We start from the raw sequence: 13,513 nt of genomic DNA, 5'->3' as shown, positions 1-13,513 counted from the left end.
TTTACTAGCTACCAGTGAACATCAGTGGAAGTGGCATTTTGCAGCTTAAGGATGCTCCATAGGAATAGTCTGGATCAGCACAGTGATGAGGGTTATGACAAGTCTGGTGGTACTGCTTTTGCTTCTTGGGCACTGGTCACGGTGCTCTTGCCCCATGTGGGTCCTGCAGCAGGAAGGTGCCTCACTGAGGTGTTGGTCAGCTCTCTGGTTTTCAGTGAGCAGCAGCATTAAGGGGAGAAGAGTTTTCCTGCTGTTTGTATGAGCTGGTACAGTCCTACATCGAGAAGGGCTTCCCAATGTTCCTGCGTAGGGCATGAGATTGCCAGAGCTCACTGAAGCTTGACTACAGTAATATGGTAATTTTTGAAATGAATTCAGTAAGTAGTGGTGTTCTTGCCCTGGCACACTACTCAGTGCAGTCTGTTTTTCTATAAGTGTCTGTAAGTTATGCCTCTCTTACACAAGTAAATGCCTGTCATTATTGTGTGCCTTGAAGTTTCAGGTCTCATTTTTAATTTTCTCTGATGTCTAACAATGTCACTGTCTGAATTATCTTTAATATCCTTCTCCCTCCCAAGCTCTAGATGCCAGTTTTCATCTTCATAATGATGAGCATTTATTACCTAGACAATAAAATAGTGCTTAATTATTTTAAGCAGCAGAATATTTTAATTCCCTGTTGGAAAAGGTGATACTCCTAACTTTTTGATCTCCTGCTTTTCAACACACCAATTTCTCCTCTTAACTGCTTTAGCAGTGTTATGTTTTCTTGCCAATTTGTTCCATTGGTCAAATGGAACATAAATGTCATTAGATATCGAGGCGCTCTTTATGCATGCAGTCAGGTGTATCAAATAGTGGGAGACATGATCTTGGCAGTCTATCACGCTCCAAGCAAAAAGCCTGGGTGCACTTCCCAGAGAGGCTCTGCCATCAGCCCAGCTGCCTTTGCATGTACCCAGCCACAGGGAGACAAACTGCAGCTGACATCACTTTGTGCTTGTTTCAGACCCAGCAAGGGCTGGATGCTGGCAAGTGTCCTCTGTCCCCTCCCTTTCCTACAGCCACCTTCATCTAATAAAAGACACTACTGCCTTCTATAAGCCCCTCTTTTCCAGGATACTGAATTTAACAACTTTGGCCTTTCTGCCTTTTCTTCAGATGGAGCTTTTCTGGAATCAAAGGAGGAAGGAACAAGGGTGATGTTTGCTTTTGCTGCTAAGGAAATAAAGCTCAATAGTACTTAGCTTGTGGAATAATTTTTAACCAGTTATGAAACTTGACCTAAACTTGCATTACTTACAGAAACTCCAGTTTGGGTGACTTGTTCAAAAGTGCACTTTCCTTTGAAGAGAAATAGTAACTTTTGCTATTCAAGACATTACTGTACAGCTTAGGTTATGCCACAGTCAGAAATGTTATCTTGGCTGGATTGCAATGCTTCACTAAGTCAAAAGAAAAATTTGACCATTAAAAAACCCCCCAAAAACCTACTTAAAATTTTCAGATCTTTTTTACTGCTTGAAGTTAGAAAGAATAGCAATAACATAGGAATACTTATTTTTTTCTGCTTCTTGGGAGATGAGAGAGTTCAGTATCTGTATTAGGATAATTTTAAGAGAATTTATTTACCTTGAATCAGAGCCCAAATTCAAGAATTTGTTTTAATACACTATTGAATCGAAAGCACCCCAAGAGGGAGAAGTGAGTGAGCACTTCCCCATTATTTTTAAGGTTAACTGCTGTATGTGTTTACAAGTATTTTTCTGTGTCTCTAGAATTTGCACACTGGCAGAGTGACTGAGCATTTTACAAGTTTGTTGTAAAATAAGCAATGTGTGGAACGATTCCTTATTAACACTGTGTGGTATCTATTTCTTCTAAAGCTTGTATTTTTGTAACTTGGTTTAAGAACATTAGTTTTTTAAAATATGACTTATGCATGTTGTGTTTTGAATAGCAGTGGCTTATGAAGAATGCTATAGGTTTGGGAAGATGTAGGGTGAATTCATGTAACAGGAAACAGTCATGTTAGATTCAGATCCAACCAACCTAGTCCTCATCATACAAGGAATACTTTGGTTTCTTTCATCAGCCTGTCAGCTGATTGCTGTTCAGACCAAGTTGTAATTCAGACTTGGCTGGACACCATCTGTTCTCTAAAGGTGACGGGTATGGTGCATTCAGCCTGAATGTTTTCACTTGAAGCAGGCATTTTACTGAAGGTGCTCTTTGGCTGTCACACGTTGCTTGTCTCTTTGCAGTTTTGCTTTGTTAATCCTTGGCTGGGTGTGCTGAAGGAATGCCATCTGTGCTTTACCAGTGCAGAGGACACCCCTTGCCTCCTTGGTATGCTGTACTGTGGAGCAGGATCAGCTCCATTCCTGCCCCTCTTTGCTAATACAGTATTCGTGTTACCACAGTAATACTGCACACTTTTCCATAATGAAAGCAAGAGGAGAAGCAGTGTGGTATTTATTTCTGTGTTTGCTATGGTAGCAGTAGCCCCTTGGGTATGTCCTACCCTTCCCTTAGACATTTCCTTAGACATTTATTTCCTCGGAGCCTTCTGTGGTGCACATGTAGGGAAATGCTTGTCCAGCTTTCAGGAGTCTAAGGATTCTGTGTGAAACTATTACAATGTAGAGACTTTGTCTGAGAGGACATAAAGAAATCACAGTACACAAAGCTGTTGAGCCCTGTCCATCATGTGGCTACAAATTATGAACCTGCCTGCTCACATCCCTGAAGTATTTTAAATGGTTTGAGTGTTTTGCCATTGGTTCTTGGGAACTTTTCGCACAAACATTGGCATCATTTGAGCAATTATGTATGAAGGAAATTATAGGCAGTGAAACAGCAATACAGAAAATCTGGAAATGTCTGTGGTCCTCTCCAGTTTCCTGTCCCTAAGATGCTTCAGGAAAAGATGGAGAAAGCTTTTCCTTAGGCAGAGGTTGGTTGGTGTCTTGGTACTTCTTGTAACCATGTCTCCTTGTTTGGATTTTAATTAGAAGCCATTCAGTCAGTATGTTAAATAAGCAAAAAAGCCATTGCTTCCCTCCAGGTTATACAGACAAGGAAAGAAACAGTGAACTGACCCACTCCCATCTTCTCAGTATTGCTTTGTTTTCTGACAGCCTTTGAGCCCGGGAGGCTCATGGCCTGTAGCCTTCCTATTACACCTGACTGACAAGGATCACTTCTCAAATGCCGGCCGGGTATGTTAGCTCAGCACCCCCTTTTTACCAGCTTGGCTGCAGGTAAAAACTGTGTGTGACAGCTCTGCAGGGCATAAGCCTGGCCATAAAGAATTTCTGGGACTTGAGAAATACCATCTGCAGTCTTTAATGCAGAGTTTAGGGAATGATAAAAATGTCTTTTAAGGAAGCTTACGCTTTGAGTCATGACAGAAGCAAGTGTCCTCTATGTATGGATTTTAAATATTGTGGACTGGTTGTTCTAGGCACAGCATGAGCAAAGAAGGTTCTAGAAGGCTCTGTCCAGCCCTGGCCTCTGTTCCTACCTGGCAAACAAGCTGAGGGTGCTGTGGGGTTTTTGCTGAGTGCACAAAGCTGTTTGCTGAGGAGAGGATGAAAGAGTCTGTGTGCGTGTTTGGTTGAGTAAAAACAAACATCTCCTGGGAGCAGACCTTGTCAACCTTGCACACTGCTTTTACAGCTGAAAGTTTAAGTTAAGCTGCTTTCAAGTTAAGCTACTTTCATTTACCTGGTCACTCTTTTTAGCACACAAAACTGAAAAGACTGACCATGTAACTGGTGGACAGGACTTGCTCTGGTTTCCCGTTGTCTTTAGCAAGATAGGGAGCTTCAAGAGACTTGTCCAATATTTGTCTCGAGGAGGATAACTTTCATCTGTGTATACATGATGATGATAATAATAAGGCACTTTGCTGTTCCAACCACAAAACATAAAATCTAGAAATAGTTTTTTTTGCAGTTAATTCAATTGTAAAACAATGGTGATAGTTGCCTTTGCAAGCAAAAGGATAATCTGCTATTTTTTTTCCCACAGGTTAAGTTCCTTGGTTTGGAAGCATTTAAAAATATTTCTTCCATTTCCATTAAGGTTTAAAAATAGCATGTAGGCTCTTTCTGAGTTAAGAACTTCATTTTCTTAAGGAGAGAGATACAGTTCCTATCCTTTCAACATATGTGTTTTCTTCTCTTTCTTCCTTTGGGAATACTATCCTTAGATGCACTAACAAGCATCCCTTTATTCATGTCCCTCCCTCTTGCCTTCTCCTTTTATGTACTGGTCCTGGTGACTGATGCCTTTTAGCTCCCCTCCTGGTTGAGTGGTGTGTCCCAAGCAGCAGCAGCAGAGTTGTACTGGGTGCTGGCCTGGGACTGGTGATGTTGCTCCAGGCTCCAGCCTGTCTCTTCAATTTGTTTTATTTCCCAAACTTCTATTGGCAGTGGTGGTAATGAAGGGAGGTGCCGAGGGGCACTGCTGTCAAACAGAGGGGAGAGCCTGCATCTCCAAGTCTTGTTTACCGAGTCATTAAGGGGAGGTGCACCAAGTACCACCACTGCCATCATAAATCTAACTCGGCTTGTTTTCCAGGGGGAAAGTGGTCTTTGGAAAGGGAAAACATTTCTGAGAGATGGCAACAGTTAATTATCTGAGGTGATCCCCAGAACCACAGGATGCCTCTCACCACCAAAAGCCCCAATTTCTTTGATGGTCTTAACAAACATTATTATTATTATCTTATCTTCTGTTGTTTCAGCTGAAGTGACCAGTTTTTTTTTCTGGAGTAGGCTAGCATCAGGCTACTCAAAATACTGTAAAAGTATATCTATGAGCATAAATTGCAACAAGGTGGTACTAGAAATGAGAAAATGCCTGAAATGGTGGCTTGCTGCTCTTACTCAAATGCTTACATTGAAAGACAACCTCAGCCTTTTATGGACACAATACTTACACATTCTCATTAAACAGTATTATAAATTATTTACTGGAGAGATTTTAAGGGGACAGTAGGTAAGAAAGTTCTGTGGAATCAAGGCGTCAGAATTAGGTTTTTGAGAGCTACTGTACAGATGGCAATTGCAATGGAGAGGTGCTCTTGTGTGGAAGTTCTTTGTGCAGAGCAATTTACTAGTGAGATAATTAGCCTTGGCTGGAGTCCGGGTCTGCATGGCTATAGACAGGTGATGCTGCACTTAACTTCCATGCTTACTTCATTTGGATTTCAGTAGTATTATTATTAGATGAAGGCTAACAAGAGATGCACAAATTTCTGTCAGCAGCTCAGGATTTGTAACGAATCCTTCATTAAAACATATCAACAGTCCGTTCCCCCAGGACACAACCCCCTTGGCTACTTCACTCGAAGAAAGACAAAATAGCAATTTGTTTTTCTTACGCCATTTGAACACAGGGAGGCCCGTGCATTTATTTTTAGATTGAGCAAAATAATCCATCTCAGGGTTAGAAAAGCGTGTAAAATCTTTAAAGAATGTTTTATTTCCTGCAGGCGCCCACGCAGGGACAGGACAGTACAACCATTGTTTGCTGAGCATTTTGATGTAAAATGCTTAAATTGCCAGGATCATTCAGTGTCAGCTGAAGAAAGCTCATGGGAATGGTTTGATTTGTTTTCAAACCTTTGTCAGGGGTGGTGACAGGCTGGAGCTGCTGTCTTCACTTTGAGCTGGGCTGCTGAGTTGAGGCGTGGGCAAAAGCAGAAGTGAAGGTGATATGGCATATTTTTAGTGGAAAAACTTTGGTATTGCCATGGAAAAGAGAGGAGTGGACTCAAAGGGGTTAAGTGTGCTTGTGGAGCTGTCCACAGGGAGCCTGGCTACAGGTGAGCTGCTGGTGAAACCCTGGTGCCCACAGAGGACCTGAAGTAGCACCCAGAGAAATTATTTTAGAAGGCTCCTTGGAGTCTGAGACTGGTAGATTGGATTTGTAGTCTACAATGAAGTCTTGTGACTTCAAGCAAGCAGCATAAACACAAATGAGAAAACAAATGCATTTATAGTGTAATTTTGAAGATTTTGTCTGGCTGGATGAGACAGAATCCTTTTGTACATTTCTGTTGGTACCTCAGCATTGCTTTGGTGTGCACAAAGCAAAAAGCATAAATAGGTTTTGTTTTTCACGGAATACAAAAGTGAAACTTAACTCTGAAAGCAATGTCAAGCAGATCTACTTCAGCTTTGCTTTGATTTTCTGGATTTATTCCAGTCTCACTCCATTAGGTTGCAGAAGTAGGTTGGTGAGAGGGGAGACCCAGGCTTGTTTCTACTCATCCTCCATAGCTAAACCCACCCATCTGGCTACCTGAAGCTGGGACAAAACCCAAACAAGTGCATCTCCAAACATATTTTTTACAGCTCTGCAGTGTGTGCTACCTTGTTATTGCTTTCCACAAAGAGAATCTGATATAAGGTTTTTATAAAATTTCTGCTATTTCAGGTTTTTTTGTGTTTAATTTTCTCTTTTTGTCCTTTTGTATTCTATCTTATGTTTGAGGTTTTTTTGGTTGCTGTTGTGGTTGTCATGTTTTTGTTGAAATTGAGTGAGCTTTCTTCTTCTGTGCTAAAATTGATGTGTCTTGCAGTAATTCCTCCTGTGAAAATTAATCCTAGTCTTGGACAACCTGCTGAGAAAATTGCCTTCCCTTCTCACGGGTTTGTCGTTCTGTGACAGCAGCTTCCTGAATTTCCTGGAACAGCTCAAGCTGCTGTTAGAGGGTCTCTGCTGCTAAAGAGTACCTCTATGTTATTTTATGGTAGTAATGAAACCTCAGACAATATTCCCTGTAATAAAATGGCCTTTAAAATCTGCAAATCTGCAGCCTAGTTTATGAAGCCAGTCATTAAGGACATATGGAGCCCTGTATGATTTGAGATTTTAAGCAAATGATGTCTATAAAGGTTTCATGACAGTAATGAAAGTCCCTTTTTATTGTATATTTCTGAAATGTTTTTGAGCTTAATAGAAAAATAGCACCAAGGAAAACCTAAATATAAGCATGTATTTCCACCCTTGCATATGAGGGAAGTGTGAAGTCAGGAAGGGATGGTCTCGTCCTTAAAATACAGTTTGTTTTGAAGTGTTTGCACATTCTTTGATTTGTTATTGACTTAATCCAAAGCTCACAGGCAACAGTGCAAAGACTTACACATCTGTAAGCTTTAGACTTTAGACTCATACTCCACATTTTATCTTTTAAAAACACTAATACTTTTTGCACTAACTTTAAAAAGGAAACAAACAAAAAACCCAATCCCTACAATTTCTTAACATGAAATCAGAAGAAAATCTTGTGTTGACTACCTGCCTGCATCTTTCTTATTTGACACAATTTTGATGGTTCTGTTTGCTTTTCATCCCTATTTCCCCTGTGCAGTCACTTCTCCAGTGGTTTGCAGGGGTTGTTTTCATTGCAGCAGCTGTGACAGTGATGTTTTCCTGGGTTCACCTAAATGGTTGTTGATGCCAGAGCTGAGACAGTTGTGTTTTGTCAGAAGGGGTGGGTGCTGGTGGAACTTGTGGGCTGGAAATCAGAGTGCGGTTTTATGCCCCGGGGAGCTGTTGTGGTTACTAAGTTTCACCAGTATGTGCTTCAAAACCAAGTCATTTTCTATTGTTTCCAATCCATTTAGCTACAAGCAATCAAAATATCCCTGCTCCGTCGTTCAGGGAATACAAGGCCTTGGACTAGGTTAGTGCATGTGGGAAAATACAGCGTTATGCACAGACTTTGTGTGCTTTCTAGGGAAAAAAAGTTGCTGGTAGCAAAGCATGCATTGATTGCATGGCAGGTTTTCTTCCGTGTTTTTCTCATAATATAAAATACCCATTTCATAAATGTTTGTAAAGCATTATTTTCAAATATTGGGTACAATATAAGAAGCACTTCAGATGTGTAAAATGAAAAGCGTTGTAAGACTTCTGATCTGTGATATGGAACATTCAAACACCCTTGGCAGAGAATCTGCTTGGTGTCTGGTGTTCCTCAAGATAGTGTGTGAAAGCCTTTATGAATTTTCATGTTTATGTATTTCTGTCAATCAACAAGACAGTTTGAGCTTCAAGCTTTGGCAGCCTTTTTCAATACATGGCAGAACATTATTGCATCCATCATCAGGATTAGTAGGGGCTTGGTTAAAATATGCCTTGTCTCTTATTGGCTGGGTCATTTTTGAAACATGCCTGGTGTGTGTCCATCTCTCATCTGTCTATAGCATGGAAAGGATGGATTTTTAATTGTACAAAAATACATCAGGTGGGAAGTTGCTTTGGAGAGTAAGTTGGCTTGGTATCGCTAGCGTGACTTGTGTGCAAGGAGGAGAGGGCATCTAATATGCAAGATCTCCTGCTCTGACTGGCTAAGCACAGAGATGGGTGAAGTGAGGACAGGGTGGTAGGTTTCAGTCTGATTTCTGTCCTGCTGTTTTTTCAAACTAACCCTTCACGCATATGCAGTTTTGTGATCTTCATTGCATTCAAGTGGCAATGACTGTGCAGCTGACATGAAAAAACAAATTTAAAACTAGATATTCCTATTCAAGTATAATAAAGTGTAGTATTAAATGGGAAGCAGCTGAAAATGTGATTTTTTTTTATTTGTTTGGTTGGTTTTTTTTAGTATGAGGCTGGTGACCTTCTCTGCTGATAGTTGCAGGGGCAAAGCTCTCATTAGGAAATGACAAAAACCTGACAGCGGAATGAAGGGCACAGAACTCATAATTGGCTTTTCTCATCATTGCTGCACAACTTGCTTGGGTTTTGTTGGCGTTAATAATTCAGTCTGAGATCAGGCAAAGAGCAATAGCTGGTGTGTTTGGGCTTTACACACACATTTCAGTTTTAATTAGGAGGAGATATCAGGCAGCACAGGAAACTCACCCGTGCTGTAGCTGTTCCTCTCCTACACTGCCTGGGTACCTGCAGCACCACTGTCACCTAAGATGGAGATGGGAAAACAAGGGGCTTGTTTGTGTACAGGATGTCAGGGGGCAGCTCCAAATGGGCTGTGACAGCAGAGGTTTGCAAATAGCAGGGATAATCAGTTGGGAGGAAATTACTGAGGTGATAAGAAACAGAGAGGTCTGCAACACCTTAATGCAGCCTGTATCCATTCCAGTTAATGTCTGCTTCCAGACCTCCTGTCCTCCTCTTGGCACACTCTGTGTGCTCTGACTGCCGCTGGCCTTGTTTGAGCCCACACATCTCGGCAGTGTCACGTGGTGGCTTCTGAAATAATGCATGGCCAACTCTCTCTGGGAGGCGACTTTTTGACATCTTGCTTGAAACTATTCTGCCACAGCCTCCTGATGAGGCAAGCTATTTAAAGACCAGGGAGAAAGCTTCAGCCCCCTTCTTCCACATGAGAGCCATCCTTCAGCTCCACTTGGCACATGTGACAGAGTGGGATGAAAATGTGTGCTGTAATTTTTAATGGAATATCTTTTTAAAAAGAAACAACCGCAGAAGCTCTTTAACCCCATCTTCATTACAAAAAAAAAAAAAGCAACCAACCACTGCTTATTCTTTGTAGCATCTATGGCCCACATATTATCATGGCCAGTGGGGCATCCCTTTTGTGTGCCTGGTGGTTCCTTAGGTAGTTTAGTTTGGTTTTGGGGATTCTTATTATTGTGATTTCCTCATTCATTCCCGAACAGAGCTGTGCAAGGCTCAGGGCGTGAGCAGAGCTATGTGTTCATGAAAGTGCACGGATTTTGGAATTGGAGGAGAGGACGAGGAAGTATTTCTGAGAGTTTCGTCACACAGTTGCTATGCAGTGTGAATTGAGTGCCTGCGCGGATTTTAAATTGTTTTCTAAATTAGGAGCTCCCTCTCCTCTTTTGTGGGTATGTGCACCTGTGCATTTCTGCAAGCCTGTTGTAGTAAAGACAGACTAATTCCTCAAGTAACTTCTAGGGCTTCTTACGTTTGTGTAGATGCTTGGAATTATTTTGGCCTGAAGTCCTTTTCAGTTCAGATCAAAGTAGTAGTGAATCCTTTAGTGGCTGTTTTCCTTTTTTTACTTTTAAATCAGTATTCTTATTAATATTATTAGTAATTAAATGAGTATTATTGCTGTGGGAGCTAGCTGTTATTGAAGCACAGCATCAGTTTGGTTGTGCTTGACCTTGACCACCAAAACATCTTGTAAGTGACATTTGGAGGTGCCTGTGTCATTCCCAAACTGAAAGAGTGTGTGAATGTGGCATAAGGAAATCCTAGCTGGGGACTGTACAAATGTCAGTGTCAGACAACAAATATGCACCAGGCTTAACTGGAGTTGTCTGTGGGGAGCACATTATAGTGTTCCCAGGAAAGGCTGTAAAAGTGCTAGCAGGGATAGACAGCAACGTGGAATATTTGATCTCCCACACCCACAGTCCTCAGTGGAGCTGAGCTCATTTCAGGGATTTCTTTGGCTTTATGGTTTTTTAACTCTTCCTGCAGCAGCATCATATTTCTGCTTTTCCCTAAACTCTTCTCTTAAAGCTGGCAAGGACATCCCTTGCTGCTGGGTGGTAATTGTGGTTTAATGGTGGTTTAGTGGTTTAACAAGCTGAAACACAGCCAAGATGTGACTTGGAGAAAAAAAACACCAAACAAACAAAAGGGAAGAAAATACTCAGGATTCAGAAAAGCCCACGTCCTTCAGGCACTGGATGCATAGCTTTGTAAAAGATGAAGTGTCCTCGGTCACTGGAGCTGGGATGGAGGGAAAGGGGGAATGCCCCACAGGTTTGGGGCACAGGGACAGTCACAGTCCTACCTGAGAGCAGAACCTCCATGCAGTCAGCTGACTCTGACCAGTTTTGGTGTGGTTTTGACCCTGTGCATGTCCCGAACAATCTGTGATTGTAATCTCTAGAGCAATCATTTCACCATGTATTTGATAATGGTATCCTAAAAAATTCAACAAAGACAGAGGTCCTTATGCTGTCGATGGCAGTCTTGTGTGGTGCTTGTTCAGTGTTGTGTGTTTCTTTCCCTTTAAATTTTGTGCCATGAGGAACAAAGTGGTTTCTGCTGAGCCCCTGGACCTGTGAACAACCAGTCACTGAACCCTTGGGGGTTACAATAAATCCTCCTGACAATTGAACTATAAATACTCTGTGTATGTAAACCTGTATCAATGTCAAAGTCTTTTCATACTCATCAGAAGGAACTCCAGGAAGGGTGATGTGGGTTGTTTGGCAAGGATAAGAGAGGTCCAGACTGGCTGTTACAGATATTCTCTGATTCTCAGGTTAATTGAATTCCACTTTTGTCATCACTTATCACCTCATAAATCTTAAGTTTCTGAAATGGGTGAAGTAAACTGATTTTGATTTGTTGCAATCAATCTATTACAGAGAGAATTTTCAAATACTTTGTACAGGCAGGAATCTTGATTTCTTACCGGTTTTGTGGGAAGTTTTTTTTTTTTTTTTTTGTGATGCTGTCATAGGATATCTCAGGAGTTTCTGGAGCAATCTGTACAGGAAGATGCAAGTGCTTGTGTCTGCTGTTTTCCACTTACTGTATTAAGAAATAAATTAGGCTGAGCTACCAGGTTAAGCTTGCTGGGAAGTAGAAGAGGAAAAGAGGTGCCTTTTTTGGCACTGTGAGTTACAAAGCATCCTGGTCTCTTGCCATGTGGTAGTTCCTTGCTGTTCACCCTCCCTGTCCCCTCCTCCTGCCTGCTGTGGGACACATCTGCAGGCCTTGCTTTCATTTGTGTGACTAATCTGGCCGTGCCTCAGCTTTTGTTTGTTTGGGTGAGTAAGGTCAGAAGCAGCTCTCCATACGTGATTTTCTGAAGAAAAGTCAAGGCTTTGTCAAATGAGCACTGCCTCAAAGAGAGCTTTATGTAGACTCAGACAAATGGGGCTGCAAGGAAAAGGCATTCCTCATCTCCTCTTCTCCTTCCAATGTAAATAGTGCAGCATGTGGGAAACAGATGAGTGGACTTCCTGTGAAAGGGCCAAGGATGATAATTTTTGACTTTATTGAAGTGTTTGTTTGCTTTGCTCTTTACTTTTTTCTGGGGAAGTTCCTTCTGGTTGGGTGCTGTAGCTCACTGTCCTCTTCCTTGAATGTGAATAAAGTCTCCCTGGCCTTTCCCTTTCAGCAATTACTCTGATGACTGGACACTTCCATAGAATTTCTTGTTTATAGACAAGAAACTGGTCTGGGATGCATTTTGCTTGTTACGACTACTCAGCTCTTTGGTCGTCTTCTGTTTCAGCCACCTTTAAGGATATCAGTTAGGAAAGGACATGTAAATAACAGATACTCTCAAAACACACACTTTGTTAGTAGGTGAGAAGCTGATCTGTGGAAGGGAAGTGGTGTTCCCCATGGCTGGGGCACATCAGTGTGTGGAACCACACATACGCTCTGAGAAGGGATATGTTAGAAGACCCTGCTGTTAAAATTTGGGATTGGGTTCTTATAATATCAAGTGATTGACTGTCAGTCACATCTTCAGGTCAGCTGTGTCAGCTCAGCAGCTTTAGATAAGTTATTGGTAGTATCAGTAGAATGTTTGCTCCTTTATCAGGTACTTTACCAGGTCTGCCACACCTTCATCTCACAATCAGAATGTTTAACTTGATGAGTCAGACTGGTTTCAGCGTTATTAAACACCAAAAGCACTGTGATGCCCCCTTCTTCATTTACCACCAGTAGCTGTGCAATACCATTTGCCGCTGGTGGCCTTGTTTGAGGTGTTTTACCCCATTCCAGGCTGAGCGTCCTGTTGGAATCTCCCCTCACATCTGCCAAGGACCTGAAAACAAGAGGCTTTTTAGAAGTGCATTATTAACTGCCCTTCTGATGGGGATTTTAATCCCTACTAGCATTTTATTACTAATGGGCTTCCATGAAATTTATTGAGCTGTTGGTAAGCAAATGTTCACTGAGTGCATGCTTGTCTCATGTCAGTTGGTAAAAAACCCAAACAAACTCATGCTGCTTTCCTCTTTCTTGTCACAGCAAACCAACCCCATTGATGTGCAGTCCATTGAAGAAATTTTGAGGGTAGGTACTCTTAAATAATAGATCTCTGGGTTTGCTTAGCTTTTGCCTTAATGTAATGGTTGGGAAAAAAATACCTCTCTGCTTCTGTTCACTCAGCAGAGGAGAAGTAAAGATAAGAGTCAGCTGGAGTTGTAAGATCAGTCTTTCTTACCAGTACATAAATGTAATACAGTCTGGTGCAGTTTGAGGCTGACAAGTCATCTGAGACAGCCAGAGCTACTCCTACATCAAGTCAGGGCGTTGCCATTTCCAAGTGCCCCTTCTCCAAAGGCTCTGGACATGCTGCCTTGTGTCCATGCTGCCAGCCCCAGCAGCATGGCCCTGAGCAGGAACACACCTGTGTCCTTCCCACCTGTCTGTGCATGGCATTGCTGCTGCTCCCTCACTGTAATTCCAGTCTACTCATGCAGAGCAAAGCCAGGTCTGATGCAAAACTGTCTCTGCTCTAACCTTGTGTCAGAACTGACTCTGTGAGCAGTGCACA

At 41.9% G+C, this 13,513-nt stretch overlaps 1 protein-coding gene across 2 annotated transcripts in view; it reads left to right on the top strand.

Annotated features, from left to right (window-relative positions):
• The window catches only part of AFF1 (AF4/FMR2 family member 1), a 68,264-nt gene that overhangs the window by 30,051 nt on the left and 24,700 nt on the right, over positions 1-13,513 (top strand). For both annotated transcript variants that reach the window (XM_010411972.3, XM_010411974.3), the window contains exon 4: positions 12,985-13,029. In XM_010411972.3, the coding sequence (XP_010410274.1) occupies positions 12,985-13,029 (45 nt within the window). The remainder of the gene's footprint in view (positions 1-12,984; positions 13,030-13,513) is intronic.

The sequence above is a fragment of the Corvus cornix genome, chromosome 4, assembly GCF_000738735.6.
Source record: "Corvus cornix cornix isolate S_Up_H32 chromosome 4, ASM73873v5, whole genome shotgun sequence".
Lineage (NCBI taxonomy): Eukaryota > Metazoa > Chordata > Aves > Passeriformes > Corvidae > Corvus > Corvus cornix.
This window is presented reverse-complemented; position numbering and strand designations above follow the sequence as displayed.